This window comes from Dunckerocampus dactyliophorus, chromosome 3, assembly GCF_027744805.1.
Source record: "Dunckerocampus dactyliophorus isolate RoL2022-P2 chromosome 3, RoL_Ddac_1.1, whole genome shotgun sequence".
Classification (NCBI taxonomy): Eukaryota; Metazoa; Chordata; class Actinopteri; order Syngnathiformes; family Syngnathidae; genus Dunckerocampus; species Dunckerocampus dactyliophorus.
Window position 1 is genome coordinate 22,076,460 of NC_072821.1, and position 17,298 is coordinate 22,093,757.

Genomic DNA, 17,298 nt, shown 5'->3' on the forward strand with positions numbered 1-17,298 from the left:
TGTGGCAGAGCAATGGCTTAATATGTAAATGATGCTGTGGTTGTTGCATGTAGAGCACATCTTTCCTCCCTCTGAGCTTTTTAATCGGAACATCTGTCCCAAAGCAAGACAAGCATACCTTTGGGCCAGGTATGACGTGTGCTAGGTCAAAAACATGGATACAAACAGAGAATATGTTCCCCTTTTCCCTTCAGCCTCACAGTATTCATATCACAATGATAATTGATGTCACATTGGGTTTCCCCAATACAAATGTAATATGCAGATAATTATTTGCATGTTTAATTCTCTCATAAGGTTTGTGCAAAGGTCACAGTTATTAGTATAATCAGTGTTTTAGCTAAATGTTTGTCGAGAAACAAAGCCAAGCAATGAATAGTAGAAAGTAAGGTTATATTTCCTGAAGGTGAATCATGGTGGATCATCTGGTGACCCATATATCCTGATGAGTTTCAAAAAAGGGAGTCTGTTTTTATTTTGTGGCTGCAAACCAATACAGCCGCTAATTATTTATTTTTGAGTCTCAGGGGTCCCAAAACTATGGGCCACAGGTGTGTAGCCCTGCACTTCCTTCTAGCACTGAGGCGATATTTGACTCGTTTGTGTGTAGTAATGTGTGCGCACACATGGATGAAATTCCACATTGGTTCCAGTTGACTTTTAAATGTCCCTTTTTGTTGCACCAGTGGATTTAGTGTGTGTGTGTGTGTATTCAGAGATGTCTGTCCCATGTGTTTTTAGTGTGGATCCGGGTCAGTTGGTTGAATGAGAGTGTGTTGACATATCAAACAGAGCGAGGGAGAAAGACACAGAAGGAAGTTTGCGTGAAAGGGAAGTAACCGGAGGGGTCTTAGAGCTTTGATGAATCTTTCAGATGCAGATAGCAAACGTTTTGTCAAAGAAGGAGACAATAGGACCAGACATTCCTGAGTGCAAAGTCCAATCATGTAATTTCTTGTCAGTACGGGGACAGCTGTGCCATTTTCATTCCACACGCCTCCTGGTCTGTGGCCCAGAATGTGCCGGGTCCCATCTCAGCTGCCCCTTCAGTGCCTCTTGAACCTAGTGCTCCAAAGGTTGGAAGGTAAAAGTAGAGATGAAAGAGAGATATAGATCATATTTTTCTTTTCAGATCCCAGATACAGATACGTTTTGCAGGTGAACCTAATGTTGTGGTTGGTGAGTGTATATTCTCTCGTGAATACCATTAACTAGTCATTCCAAATGTGAGTTTCTGTAAATATTTCAATTGGCAATCAGAATCCCTCATCCCATGTGTCAGCTGGTGCTCATAGGTTTTGGCTGACTTTATGATACTGGCTCATCAGTTGTCATGCCATCTCTGCAGAATATATCCAGGCCAGCTGTCAGCTAGTTTGAGATGGCACCCTTGTCCCCAGACCCAGAGGCTTTAAGTCCCCTCATCTCTGTTTGTCTGTCTGTCCGTCCATGGGGACAGAGATAGAGATTTGGGCTGGTACGGGCCAGCTGTAGGGTTTGGACCAGCCGATGCCTCTCCAACACAGGAAATCCCCTTACTTCTAGTCTGCAGCTCTGTTGTGGCCGTGTGCATATTTGGGCCTGCATTGTTCCTATGTACAAGTGCCAGAATCGGACAAGGTTTTTTAGGACAGGGGATTAGAATACGTCAGGGCCGGCCAACCGGCCACAGCCCGTAGGGACACAAACATACCAAAAAAGTTAAACAAACAGTCTTTTTCTCAGAACACACGCTGGCACTCTTATTGGCTGACACTTTACCTCCCCCACTCTACTCGTCTCTTTTAGGTTTGTCCTCTGAACTTTGACCCATAGGGTAAAGCAGAACACTCTCTAAAAAGCCATAAGGTCACTTTCTCCTTACTTTGAGGGCGTTTATCTTTCTGGTGGCTAACAAACCAGTAAAAACTTTCAATCATGCTTTAACAATCAAACATATATATGCAGGAATAAGTAGTCACTGAGGTGAAATGAAGGAAAGAATTCATGATTTCAGTTAATATACAGTATGACAGCCTATCATATGCATCTTGCATTCATGACAATGCGATCTTTACGAGCAGTAGACAAGGATGACAACGTAGCAATCTGATTGGATGCTCAGCATCATTCTGACGGTGTAATCGTGTCATTCCTACCTCATTTTTATCCAGTTCCTTGTCTCACCTTTGATCATTTGCAGAAAAAAAAATACTCAACACTTTGTTCTTTAAGTTTAATACTTGAGTGATGCCAAACAAGCAGAAGAAGACGAAAAAACTGATGCACAATATCATTTCTGCGAATGCAGATCTTTCAGCATTCACACAATAAGTATGTATGTCGCAAAAGAATAAAAATGACAAGATAGTGCAAGACGGAGGTTTTTGTGATTTTGCAGCACTTTAATACATAAAATGGAAAAAAAACCCATGTATAAGAGCCAGCCCTCATCTGCCCAGTGGTGCTTCCTCCCAGTAGCAGCCCGTGGTTAATGCCCAGTCTCCCGTGATTGCTGTAAAGAGCCTGGTTGGTTGTCAGCTGGCGGGTGCCTTTGCCAGCAGGAGGCTGTGGGCTGGGCCACGCCGTTTAGTCCAATCTCTAATTAGAGATGTCAAGGGTAGATCTGTCTGGGAAATTGCACAGTTGAACACACACACATAAACCACAGCAGGGAAATGCAGTAAAGCAACAGTGGGATGAAGATTGTCCTTCAGTTTTACTCTGTGATCATGCGGCTTTGACTTGTGTTGCCGTCTGATTTGAATTTGGCTAAAGTGGCTTATTCAGGGCTTGGGCTGTATGTGTGTGTCTCTGTTTGTGGGTGTGCTCTATTAGTGGCACGACCTCAGCAGTGAACCAGTTAACAGTCCTGGGGGAGGTTCATGTTACCAGCAGCAGGGCAGGTCCTTCCCCTTTCTGTCCCTTCTTTAGTCTGTCTCAGATAGTCCAGAGAGAGACAAACAGTACCCGAGGGATGGAGCATCAGTGCACCAAGTGACAAAGGCGCTCCATCTAGGAACTCGGCCAAGGTGAGAGACAGAGAGAGAGAGAGAGAGAGAAGGTGAGAGACACTCAGAGAGCGAAAGACAGAGAGGGACATTTGGCTCTCAGAAGCTTGGAGTCATGAAACTTTCTGTCCAGCTTGACGCTTTCCTGCAGCGCTCTGGTTCCCACGACAACCCAGGCACCCTGAACAGGTAGATGCATGCACTTGTATGTGTATGTGTATGTGTGTGTGTGTGTGTGTGTGTGTGTGTGTGTGTGTGTGGGTGTGTGTGAGCTTAATGTAAAAGCATGTCAAGGAAATGTCTCTCCAGCAATGACTTTGATTCAGTCTTGTTCAGGAAGCGTTGAGAACATTATTGGGTTTGTATGTGTTTCTTCCTGTCTGGACTCATAGCTTTGCCTTCTTTCTGCTGTGTGGGACTTTCCCATGTGGCTGCTTTGGTCTCTCAAAATCTCTTCGTACCTTTGAGCCTACATGGAAGCTTTCAACTCTAAAGGTTGTTGAATCGCTGGTGTCTTGCTCTTTGATTTATTATGCTCTGCAGGTGAAACTACAGTGGTAGCATCCATTCCGTCAGGTTGTTAACAGCATATGTGGAGTAATGTCGTACACATTGCAAATGAACAATAATATCAAACACTTCAAGACTTTATGTATTTCATGTATATTTATATATTATGTATATTTGTGTGTGTGCGCTCTCTGTAGCAGTCAACCATTCAGTGGCCATCATCGTCAGCCTCCCTCTGATTCTTTCAAAGTCATGTTTGCCAACCACCCTGACTTCCTGTCCCCCACCAAATCCCAACTAATACGTACACACACACACACACACACACACACACATACACACACACCAATGCATTCATTCATTCTGCATCAACTCCCAGCATGTTTGCTCTGTTCAGATGGGTCTGTTTGAGGATGTCACACCCCCAAACACACACACACCATGATGTCACCCCTCCAGTGAGCCTTTGTTCATGTGATAGACAACCCCATTCAGCTTGTGTGCATGTATTGTGTGTGTGCGTGCACGCACCCAAGCGGAGGTCATTTACATTCAGAACAAACAAAGAAACTCCAGGCAATCAGACACCAGATTCTTATTTTCCTCCCATGTTTTGTGCTGCTGAGCTTATTAGACTATGAATTAGTACAATACAATACAATACAATACAATACAGTTTCTTTTCTTGTCAGCTTTAGATGCTTTAAAACATGTGAGGTCTATGATGCTGACTCATTGCATCTCTCGTCAGTATTTGTGAGGAGGCATGATATCACCTCCCATCCTCTATACCACAGGTGTCAAACTCAAGGCCCGGGGGCCAGATTTGTCCCGCCATATCATTGTATGTGGCCCACGAAAGCCTTGAAATAATGCATGACAAAAGGACACTTATTTTAATATTATTTTAAAAAATATTTGTGTGTGTATGTATATATATTGTAATTTTGTTATCAATATAAATTTTGGCTTTGCTTTTTTAAGCTTTATTTTTCATTCTTTTACTTTTCTACTATTATACTATTTATACTAAAATTACATTTACACTATTGCATTTTTATATGTATGCTGTATGCTGTAATTTAATATTTTTTTACTTAATATAAATATATTTAAATAAGTACAAATTTTAAGATATAAAAATTGCTTTTACAATAATTAACATTTATTTATGTTTACTATAAATAATAAAATAATATATTAAAGTAAAAACAAAATATTACTAACAAAAAACTTAAAAATATATATTTTTTAAATCAAAAAGACAATCTTTCTTGCTAAATGTATTTGTTGTCAATATTGACAGAAAACCTTATTTTTTTTGTTGTCAAATCCAATGTAAAATGACAATTTTTTTTATTAGTTATTAACGAAAAATTTATGTAATAATGAATTAACAATGTCTAAAATAGAATTATAAAAAGTGGCCCTCTGAGGATAACCATAACTGCGATGTGGCCCACAGTGAAAACGAGTTTGACGCCCCTGCTCCATACTGTCACTTTTTTTAAGAACTTTCTTTTTGTTCCTAGACTTTGATGGAAGTCGAGTTTGAGTGTATGTCGGAGCGTATACCTAAATTGTACCTAAGTTAACTACAAAATCACTCACACTTTTAACTTTGAATGGAAGAATGACATGAAAACGTACTTTTATTTTACTCTTGTGCCTGTGGTTGTCTCACCTTTTTTCTGCCGTCTTAAAATATTGTCCCAGGTTAGTCTGGAAGAATAACTACAGAATCTATGACCCCTCTAGCATTCGTTAGCATTCAATAGTTTTTATCCTAAATGACTGTCACAACAGTCAAGCAGTTTGGACCAAAATAGCAGCCAATATTGGTGGGTGTTTCTCCCCTCCCTGAGCTTTTTATGATCATTTTTACCTCCATGGTGATGGCTTTCCTTTTCTTTGGTGCACGGGAGACATAATGAAGTCCAAAAAGTTAACTAATAAACAACGTTAACCTTCTTCAGTGTGGCTGAGCAGGAAAAACAATGTATTCTTGCCCCTGGCACGAGGCACATAATGCATTCTTGTGCTGCATGTGGCGCATATTCTTCCGCTGGCAAGCCAAGCAAGTCTCGTGTAGGCATGGGCTTGTTACCGGTTTCAAGGTATGCCACAGTATGAAAAAGTCACGGTTTAAAAAACACTTAAATTCACCATCATTCCATTTCTGCGGTATGAGAGAAAAGTGGAGATTCAGGCGGGCACTTCGTAGAAATACTTTATCATGCCCTGTTATTCAGAAATAGTCTTCGATGTGTCGAAACCACAGGCGTGGGCTGTGTTGCCAAAAGTCGGGCCACTTAACCGTTATGGCATAGATACAGTTTCACCTACGTTAGTTACTTTTTTAGCATTGACCGGCGAGACGTGTGCCCTCTTAGAGTTCTGCATCCTGTAGCGTGTGGATTTCACCTGGCTTTGGAGCTATCAAACTAATGTGTAAGCACCTCACACTATATAAGTACATTTTTGACATGTTGACGTGAAAACTAATAAGTCGTAAATGTCATCGTTTAGTAGGTTGTAAGGTAAACACATATTGACGCTACACGTTGCAGAGTAGAACATATACTAAATGACAAAATGCTCTAATATAGCATTAGTTAGCAAAAACGTACTCATGTGAAAGATTCCTTCAAAAGGGATGTACATGTCGGTCAACATATTACTCACGTCCACAGTCACCAAATGTGGAAATGTGATTTAAAATGAGACAGGAGTTGAGGATAAGTGGTGTAAACCGTTGACTAGCCACTGAGCACCAAGTAACAACCACTTTTCAACAGTTGCAACAATCACATGACCCGCAAACGGAAGTGAAACTTGGTGAACGTCTTAACTACGTTGTGGGTCAACACGAGGGCTGTCTTCGACTAAGGATTTTCATAGTCGAATCTGATATGTTAGATTTTGTCCATAGTCGACTAATGGTCGATTATTATTCTTGTTGTCTTTTTAAGAGCACTTCTAACAGCGATCCCAACAAATAAACAAATCTCATTTGTGACTTTTTCCACCTCAAAAGAAAAAGTCTGACGTAACACTCAGGTAAACAAATGGTAAACAGTCGTCCATCTCTGGTCTTGGTGGTTTCAGCCCAAAGTGTGTGGCAGTCGGCTAGCTCAATAGCAGTGTCCAGTGCTTCGTTGTTTAGTCATGTCTCAGTGAAAATTATGACGCAGCAGTCCAAAAGTCTCTTACTGTGGGTGATGTGGAGTCCGTTTTATTCACTGAAGACCACATATTAGCGAGGAAAATGCTTGGTAAGCAGAGTCAGTGCAGTGTTAGCTTAAGGTCATCATCCTCACCTCTTTGTTTACATTCTTGACGCCGCTAGCGAGCACTTCCGCCAGGCTGGGTGGTGTGTCTAGACTCCGGTACTGCAAAATGCAATATACAAAAGCTCATCTTGAGTGTAACAGACCTAATATGGGCAGCATAATAACTAAAAAATGTCATATCTGGAAGAGACGCTGGGCTTTGCTGTGTGTGTGTGCGCTGCCATCTTGCCTAAGTATAGGTCTTCTGTTAAACACATTCGTTATTTTCAATACTTGTTTAACACAAATGAGGCTGGATTTGTATCAAAATAGGCTATGTAACAAATGTAACAAAAAATGTAAAACAACATTTTTAAAACAAAATCTATTTAAAAATATATGCTCAGCAGCCGTGGGCATCCCTGTGTAGTCAGAATGGTACAATCTTGATCACCTGACATTTTCATACGCTTCGACTACGAGACTGATAATCGAACCAGACTCCTCCGAATCGAATTGTCGAATTGTCAACTATCCTTAGGCACACTTGTCAACACACAAGTAAATTAATCCAAACTTATGCATACACAATCGAGTAAGTTCAAAATACCCTTGTGGACAAATTGTGACCTGCAGAAATAACGTAAGGAGTTTTTTAATTTGAATTACATATGTTGTGTCTTTCTTGAGCCACTGACTGATTGCATTTATTTGCATTTTGCTTTGTTTTTTCTACAAAGAAAATATTTCTGGGTTGTGGCTTCAGTGGCAGGATTAGCCAAAGTAGACTGTATGGAGAACTGCATTTTTTTCATTATTTATTGAGAAAGAATTCTGTTATTTTTTGTTATTAATACATACATCCACGTTCATCATGTTGGTTAAAAATGCCTGCTCAACAGAAACGTTTTTTTTTTCTCTTTTTTTCAATCAAGATATTGCAAAATAACACCTTTTAGAGCTGTAATTATAATACCGTCATACCGGGATATTTTTGCCCACGGTTATCCTGCCATCAGAATCTCATACCAGCCCATGTCAAGTCTCATGTTTACCTACCAAAATGAAGTTTTTCATGAATTCATGGGAGCTTGTTTGTAATTACGAGACATCATAACACATGAACCACCTGTATTGAGCCTTCTGTTTTTCTGTGTGTTTTGTGTCCAGTTGGGATGACAGCAGCTCGGTGAGCAGTGGCATCAGCGACAACATCGACACGGACGACATCAACACCAGCTCGTCCATCTCCTCATACGCCAACACACCTGCAGCCCAGCGCAAAGGCTTAAGCACACAGGTAACATCAGGCATATCGTAAAGTGAAATGACCACACTTCTTGTCTTTTAGAACTGTTAGCGATTGCTGATTGTTAATGTAAACGTAGCTGTCGTTATGCATTCTGTGTGGCTTCCCAGCCTGTCCCAGCATTCCAGTGCCCAGTGTTGCACCAAGGGCGGCCCAGCCATGAAGTCCAAGCTGATGCTAATGTTGACGTTAGCCTTGAATAAATAAACACACACTATAAACCACCTTGAATCACAGAAGGAATTGAAGATAAGCTAATATGACCAGTGGACTTGTGTGCTGAAAGTACACAAAGTGTATTTATTGTTTCATAGGTCAGTGTCCCGAACAAAAACAACCAAGTTGTCTGAATCATCTGGAGTATGTACGTACCTCAAATTGGCTGCATGCCATGAACAGTGTGTTTTCAATCGTCTTTTTGTGGACCAGCCCTTCTGCCTTTTCGTAGTGTTGTCTTGGCAACTGCAGGAACATCTTTAAAGCAGCTGTCATTCCTCAAACAGCTGTAATTTAACGTCTGACTTAAAGGCTACAGAAGATAGGCCAACTTCGGTCAAGTTGGACATTTCAAGTCTGACTCACCTAGTTTTCATGGGTTTTGAAAACCGCACAAACATGTGAAGTTGTGAAGATGAGTGTGATCAGCTACATGGACCTTTGCCACCAGTCTCTGCTTTGCTTGTAAATGAGTCACTGTAAGGAACCCAAATTGATTGGAGACTTCACATGTGACGCTAATTGAAGATTCAAGTTGGAGCAGCGATACTTCCCGTGTGCTACTTTGAACTGATTTATAGGATGCAAAAAAATGTACAAATACTTGAGATTTGGATTTCCCGAGTTATAATTTCCAAGTGTTGTTGCTTTTGTCGACACGCATATTAAGGGACATACTTAGCAACAGCTCATGAAAGACACTATCTTTAGCAAAAATTATACATACTGTATGTTTGTGTGTGTGCGTGTGTGTGTGTGTGTGTGTGTGTGCATCTGTGTGTTGTTAGCCTGTGACAGATGCGGAGAAGCACTCGGCCTCCACAGTGGTCCACCAGGCCTGGACAGGAGACGAGGTGAAGAGGCCAGACAGAGGGTCAGACAGCGGGGTCAAAATGGAGCCGGGCTCCAAATGGAGCCGCCGAAACACTTCTGACATCTCAGATGAGTCAGACAAGGGCGGATCAGGGAGAAAGACCCCCTCTGTGTCCCACACGGGGTCCTGGAGGAGAGGCATGAGCACTCAGGTGGGGGTGACATCCCCTCGGACCAAAAGCAGCAGTAGCACAGGCTCCACAAGCTCAGTCACCCTCAAAACCCACAGTTCAGGTAACATGCTTGATTATTAGATTTCATGTTACTAATGTCTGATTCTGCTCACCAACTACTTGAATTACTTGAACACTTTACCTCTTAAGTTCTGCATGGTGCCATTGTTGATGACGCAGTGAAAACCACGATGTGTTTATTTTCAGTGGACAGATTTTTGTCATATATGGTTTAAGATGCTTGACCTCCCATTAGAAAGGTTAGCCTGGCAACATTCATTTCTCAATTACTAGGCAAAGTTGGCCAATGATGTATTGCATCAGTAAATGTAAGGATTTTTGCATTTAATTAATGGACATTTGATTCAGTAACACAAAAAGCACACACTCTATGCTGGTAAAATAAGTGTAAAAGGTAAAAAACAGAAATGTAAACAAATTTAAACGGGAAAAAAAGTACATTTTGTACATTGTGTATAAAAGTTCTTTACTCAGTTTTGGTGTCGGTGGTCTAACAATAATTTTGTTGGAAATCCTCCAATATTCCCCACCTTATGACATCCATGAATTGACTGTTTTCCTGGGAAATGAGTGTCACTGTGCCTGCAGGCTGCATGTTCATGTTGAAATGCCAGTAGCTGACTCACACCAAAACAATGGCCAGTCCTACCTTAGCACATTCCACAAACACTGTAATGCACTCACATATGTTTGCCTTAAAAATGTCTTGCAATAACTTGCAGGTTAGGATTTGTGATTCATGATCATCGTTCACTCACTAACTTGTTTTTCGGTACATCGCTTTGCGTATATCATAAATGATTAAATTATAATAACACTAGCCTGCTCTGAGTACCTAAATTTTTGTACATATTCATCTATTCATATTTATCTACTATTTATTCTGTCTATTCATCTACTGTCTGTCCTGCAGGTAAAACTGATGATGTCAAGGTGTCAGAGAAGGGACATCTTTCTCCACGTTCAAATGGCCTACACCGGTCGCCCTCTGATGCTGGGCGCAGCAGTGGGGATGAGACGAAGAAGCAACCAATCTCCACTAGTCACACAGCGACAGCCAACTCCCTCACACACACTGTGTCTGACCACCAGACGCATGCTTCCCGCACCCCAACTAGCACATTTGGTTTCAAGAAGCAGGGTCATGGCATGGTAACCATGGTGACCGCCAGCGGGGCCACCATCACCAGTGGTTCAGCCACCCTGGGGAAAATTCCTAAATCTGGGGCACGCTCACTAGCAGGATTGAAGGCAGGTGTGCAGGATGGGGTGTTGCTGCTGGGCCACCACGATGATGGCTTCCTGCCCGTGAGTGCCCGCTCTACACTCCAGTATCGCAGCCTCCCAAGGCCTAGCCGCTCTGGGTCGGCAGCCCGCAATGGAAACCGCTCCTCCACCAGCAGCATTGAGGTCGCCGTGCTCTCAATCACATCACATGGGAAAAATGCAATCAGCATACCCAAGGCCAATGACTCAGCCGGTCTGATGGCTAATCAGACCGATCGAGAAAAGGGCGTCTCAGAGATTGACAACTTCAGGAGCGGAGGAGCAGCAACTGTTCCTCTAACAGGGAGACAGCAGGTTTCATCGCCCACATTACGCAGGTGGGCACACACGCAAACATTGTAAGGATATAATGTCAATTGTCAGTCATCCCGCCTATACACTTAATGGGTTCTACTTGTACTCTTGCTGTTGGAGCGTTGAGTAATCATCACATGTGCGGGCATGTTTTTTGTATGCCTTCAGCCATTAAGGTCAAATGAGGTCATTGTAAAACATAGACTCAACTTGAGCTCAATTGATCAACTTCCAAACCTCAACCTTGGCCATCCTTTCAGGGAGGGTGCGGTGCGGGGGTAATGGGAGTTTTATCTCAGCACTGTGCCCTCATTAATGTCAGCGAGTGATAACGCTTCAAAGAGGCTTCATGCTTCTGTTCTTGCCCATCACAGCTCTACTCCTCATAGCCTGTGTTTAACTCTAACCCTGGATTAGAAGAGGCCGGAGAGAGTTATGACTGTGTGTGTTGGCTATGATTCAGATCTCACCACTGACTCTTTTCTTGTTTCATTTATCATAATAGTGCATAGAGTTGTTCTCAATGATTTCTGTCATGCCTCCCCATGGGGACAGAATTTTTTTGTGACCCTCGGTAGTCAGTATGTAGGCACTGACACTGGGATGTGCAATATGTCAACCCCATCTCTTGTTGAGATGTAGAAAATGTTATGCTTATTGTGAATCATCTGTTGGAGCACGTAGTACATTTAAATGTCTAGTTTTCATATTTGCAGGTGTTTGAAATCACCATGTAAATCGCCAGTGCTAATCGCTAGCGTGTATATGGGATTTCCAATGTAAATTAGCAACAAACTAACACATTTGTTTTAATGCATTTTGTTTCACAGAGAAATTATTTGTGTCTTATGCAAGTCATAATAGACATGCCTTATTTCTGTATGTTCAGCCTCTTCTATACACTTCATTCACCGCAGGTTGTTTGGTGGAAAGACCAACAAACAGGGTCCAATCACCACCGCTGAGAACATGAAGAACTCCACTGTTATCTCCAACCCCCACGCTACCATGAATCATGTGACCACAGTAGTCGAGTCCCCCGATGGAGGAGTGGGATGCGTTGACAGTGAGACCATCAGCCCCATGTTTGGGGGCAGAGTGACAGGATCCGGCACAGGGACACTCGGTAGCGAGCAGGTGAGATGCCCACTCATATACATGAATGAAAAATGAATCATTGAATCTGTTTACTTGGTGCTGACAGCTTAAGGTGGACTTTATGGCAGTGTCAGAAATACAATGACATGGCAATGATGCCATGGAGGATCTTCGCAAGTATTAAGCATCTGCTGCTCAAATATTTGCATCACATTTGGGAACAGATATGCACTGTGACAAAGGTTTTATGCAACTCAGTGAAAGAATTTCTCTGCAGACAATTTTGAAGGCAACTACAATTACTGGTTGGATGTGGAAGCCTTCTATAACTCACAGTGCTGTCATGCAGTTGATGTTTGTTATGTTAGATGTATTCCCACGAGCCTCACTCAAGCCATCATAAATAAAATAAACTTTCCTTTAGTGATTTTTTTTTTATTGAAGTGAGTCATTAATTAGTGTAAAAAGGCATGTCACTTGTTTGCAGCATGCCTGTGGGAAAGTCAGTGGCATTTGTTTTTAACCATGTGGTCTCACTAGGCCTGTCACGATAACAAATTTTGCCGGACGATAATTGTCCTACAAATTATTGTTGATTATTATTGACAACATTTTTTGAGAACATTTTTCCTTAATTATATGGCATAATAATGAGAGTACATCGTATCGAAAGCAATTAACTTTTAGTCAAAATTTCTCAAGAGTATTTAACATTGTAATTGGAATGTCAAGAGCTTTTAAATAAATTAAACAACATAGTAAATTAAACAGAAAAAAAGATTTAAAAAATCTATGAAAATAATATGGACTCTCAGTCTCGTAGGAAAAATTGCACTTAAATAAAATCACAATCATAACCAAAAACAAACAAAAAAAAAAAAATAGACCCTATATCTGTTCAGAAAAAAAAAAAACAGTCCAATTAAACCACACACACACACACACACAGTTATGTAGGTTATTGTTAAACTAATATGGGGGTCATATTTCAGCTGGACCACATACAGTATCTGTTGTGCTGGAGTAAAATGTAATGTTTCTGATGTCCTTCAACAACAATGTCCTTCTTTCACTTGGTTATACAGTTCAGGAATTGCTGTTTTTGACATGTACATGTATGTTATCCCAGGTCATTCGTACTGTCTGTCAAACATTTCTAACATTACCCCACATGTTGGCTTTTCAACCGTATTGAAAGGTTGCATTTCTTTTGAAATGTAGCGAGTGACCCTGTCTGTGAGTGCACACCATTTTGCGCTGTTTTGTTTACATTTTCTTTGCTGACCAAATGCCTCAGCAAGCGTTGACTGTCGGGACGAAGACTCTGTTCCACCTCCATCGGTAGTTTTTTTTTTTCCCCAGTTGGGAAAACTGGACAGGATGGTTGTTTGAGGTGCGCATCCAATTTGGTCGTATTTACTTTCCTCCTCGTCACTACTTTCTAGCGCTCACCTTGGTTATTCTGTTTAAAACCAAAATATTCCCACACTGGGGCTGTGGTATTCGACTTAGAAACCATCTCTTTTGTGCCTTCATTCATATTAGCGTTTGCTTACTTACGAGGCTAACTTGATGCTAACACTCTGTGTATCCACTCTCTAGTAGCCTCGCCTCCACGTACTGGGACAAAGAGACTGAATTGCTTACAGGAGGGTTCAATCTCTCTGTTCATTCCACTATAGAACCAATGCGCACAGACAGATGCAGAGTGAACCCTCTTGTCATCCAGCCTCTGTGGTAAAGAGAAATGAGGAAAACAAACATGCATACACATGTCAATTTATCGAATCCGGCAAAATTATCGACTTTGTTTTTATTTATTGTGCAATTGCACTGTTCCCGGACTCGCTGTTTTGAGGAGATTTTTTGTGCAAATTTTAGTGCTTTTTTTTAACAGCGTATGAACGCGCATTGTGCTCAGCGTCCTGATTGGCCAAGGGAGAAGCCGCATATTGTGTTCTGCGTCCTTATTGGCTGTAGACCATTGTCAATCAATCTCCTTTGTGCCGAACTGCCATGTTTCCTGTTGTCTGATAGCGAGCAAACAGTTTTGCAGAGACTCTATGTTTCTATGTTTTCTTCCCGACAAAACCCACAATGTCCACGAAACATTCTGCACCCAAAAGGCAGAGGAAGATGCGAACCATCGCACAAAAAGTTGGACTTGTGAACATGCTGAAGGAAGGTAGACGTTACATGGCTATAGGGCGCCATTATGGAATACTTTAAATTAATCATTGGTTGGAGGAGGAATAAAGTGTATGGTGAGGGGGGGTTACAGCCTTAAAACATATATAATAATTGTAAAAAAAATAAAGTTGGCTACTTCACGGATTTCACTTAACGCAGGCTATTTTAGAAACCTATCCCCCGCGATAAACGAGGGAACACTGTAATCGATTTATTGTTTATCATGACAGGCCTAGGTCTCACAAATGTAGTAATGTTGGACTCTCACAATGTTTTGTGCTTGCCGCCACATCTGCAAAGGGAAGTCAGCTTGATTCCATCAAGAACATAGTTTGAGTTTACCTTACAACAGATGTAATAATGATTGGAACACAGCTACACTGAATATGAGAAGAATAGGGTTGGCCTGGAAGGCAGAGATGACAAGTCTGTGCTTGCATCCTTTGACGTATTCTAAAATGATCCATGAAGCTTAATCAGAAAGGGTGTGAATCACAAAGTGACAACATAAGCTTCTGTTAAGCAAAAACACAAACCTATTGTTTTAGGAGTGGAATAACTTTACTACGATGTAAAGTTAAGCACTACAGTCGTCCATAACCACTTCGTAGTTCGAATTTTATGACTTCGCTCTATCATGATTTTTCAAAAATATATTAATAAATCATGCTGTATTGTGGTTGATATTATTAGTCAAAAGATATGCATTTTTACATTTTGTTTTTGCTCATATTAAGCATTTTTAAGCATAAAAATGCCTACATGATAGTAGAAGGTGCATTCAAAGAAGCTGTGAATGATATGTAGTATTCTTCACTGGTTACGGTGTCAGTAATGTTACTGTAATGTTTGATGAGACACACAAGCACTAGACTTGATCAGCGAAATAACAGGCTTTTATTGCAGGTTTGAATTATCTCACAACTGGCACAATAATCCCTAATAAATATCCCTAATACAAACACAGGCTACTGTTTCGGCCGTTGCCTACGCCAAGCTAAAACTCAACTTTGAACCCCCAACGTCACTTCCTGTGCGCCTGCAACTCAGCTCCCCTTGGGAACACACAAACACTTTTTTTTTTTTTGGTATTAAATGGCTTATTTACTCTTATTATGTCTACTACATTGGATAATACAAGTGTAAAGGGGTGTTAGTGCATGTCTAGAGGGATCTAATAGTGTTAAAAAACGTATTTAGAAGACCATCAACAGGTTTTCTAGGCTCTAACTAATATTCAATGTATAAATAAGGAATACTAATTCGCAGAAGTCAACACATTCCACATACTCATGGTGAAGTATATTATTTTTTATAAGATTACATTTACATTATGTAACATCATCTTTGTCCTGCCGCAGGCCTCCAGTCCCGGCTCGGTCTACTCCTCAACGGGGCCCTCTAACAGTCTAACATGGGGTACAACATTCAGCGGTTCCTCTGCCCAGAGCAGGGAAAGCACACTGGGTGGGCACGGAGGTACAGGCAGCATGGGCTACCCTTCTGTCAGCAGCATGCACACAAGCAGCGAGTCCATTGACATGAGCCTGGGGAGCGCTGGTGGAGGAGGCCATGGGACACACAGAGAGGACACCTTGTCCGCCCTGGGTCGCACTGGCAGCATCAAGACGGGCATGTCGGAAAGGTGAGAGCAAAGAAGTGACAAGTTTACCATAATAACGCTGCACTTCATTAACACAGCACTATTTAAGAATATAGCAGCCAAAGCGCCTATGTGCAAAGATGCATAAGAAAAGATATGTTTTTGTTTCATAGTTACACTATTTCATTCTCAAGAAATATTGTGTGTAATAATAACCACAATAATGAACAATATTGTTAAATTCATTCATTCAAATTGAATAATTATTGTTTTTGTAAAGGCAGCATTTGTGACACGTTACCTGTGTTTGATCTCTATGTAACTACCTATGAAGTGGCTGGTGAATGTAAAATAGTTTATATTATTCAAGTTATATACAAGTATTTACAGTTACGCTTTCATGTATGCGTAACAGCCCTGCCTGCCGTCTGCACTCCAACAAAGGCAAAGTCCAGACACTTTCCCAATAGAAACAGGTGGATGCACAAATCAATTATGTGTGCAAGAGCATTTAATTGTCACTATACATCACTGGAATAGATAAATATTAATTAATATATTAATTAATATATTAATAAATATTCATTTTAGGACCAATTGAAATTGAATAATTTCCCACTGCACACCGCTCTCATGTCACACTAATGTGCCATGTCACAGTGGCTGGGAATCGCTGTTTTACACTAATTGTGGTCATCATAGAGCAGGGGTCTCAAACTCGCGGCCCGCGGGCCATTTGCGGCCCACCAAATCGTATCTTGCGGCCCACGACTGGACATCAAAGAGTGGTGTAACTGCAGCCCGCAACATCCGGGCAAGCTCAGTGTTACTTACATACTTACAGGGGCAAGTAAACACTGAACTAACAGTGGTGTTATTACATGGATGTATTGTGAATTGTATCGTATCGTGAGGTACCGTGAGATTTCCAGCTCTACTCCCAATACTTGATGCGGCCCAGCCTCACCCAGACTCTACCTCCACTGGCCCCCAGTGAAATTGAGTTTGAGACCCCTGTCATAGAGGAAAGTACATGTGCAACGTGTGATGTATGGTATGTCAGTGGGAAATGAATGACATCTGCAGGCTATGCCAACATCATGCCTCTTCGCTGTTGAAGTGTCTTACATTTCATGTTTTGTTTGAAGGGATTTGCTTTTTCACTTATTTATCTTCAACTTTCTTTCTCTGTGTCTGTTGTGCCTCTCCTTCCTTTCTTCCATCTCCCTCAGCCCCCTCTCCTCCCCCTCTGCTAGCCCTAAATTCAGCCGAAACACTCTACCTCGGAAACAGGACAGGTAAATGGACCTGTGTGCAATGTTAGGCTTATGGTGAGGCGCCGCCAAACAAAGCAACTAAAGAACCGCAGAGAAGAATCTGTGTGAGAGCGTGTAGTATGTAGCTGTGGAGGTTTTTAGCTCTGTGTTGTAATCTGTGGTGTTTTTTAAGATCTCCTTTTCTG

General features: G+C 41.4%; 1 protein-coding gene across 12 annotated transcripts in view; it reads left to right on the top strand.

Moving 5' to 3' along the window:
- nav2a (neuron navigator 2a) overlaps positions 1–17,298 on the top strand; it is a 229,267-nt gene that overhangs the window by 187,746 nt on the left and 24,223 nt on the right. For 10 of the 12 annotated variants that reach the window (XM_054769967.1, XM_054769969.1, XM_054769961.1 and 7 more), the window contains 6 exons: positions 7,943–8,072; positions 9,086–9,404; positions 10,278–10,968; positions 11,863–12,082; positions 15,595–15,878; positions 17,069–17,134. In XM_054769967.1, the coding sequence (XP_054625942.1) occupies positions 7,943–8,072; positions 9,086–9,404; positions 10,278–10,968; positions 11,863–12,082; positions 15,595–15,878; positions 17,069–17,134 (1,710 nt within the window). Of the gene's footprint in view, positions 1–2,628; positions 3,180–7,942; positions 8,073–9,085; positions 9,405–10,277; positions 10,969–11,862; positions 12,083–15,594; positions 15,879–17,068; positions 17,135–17,298 lie in introns of those variants that run through there. The other 2 variants (XM_054769973.1, XM_054769966.1) reach the window with 2 other exon arrangements.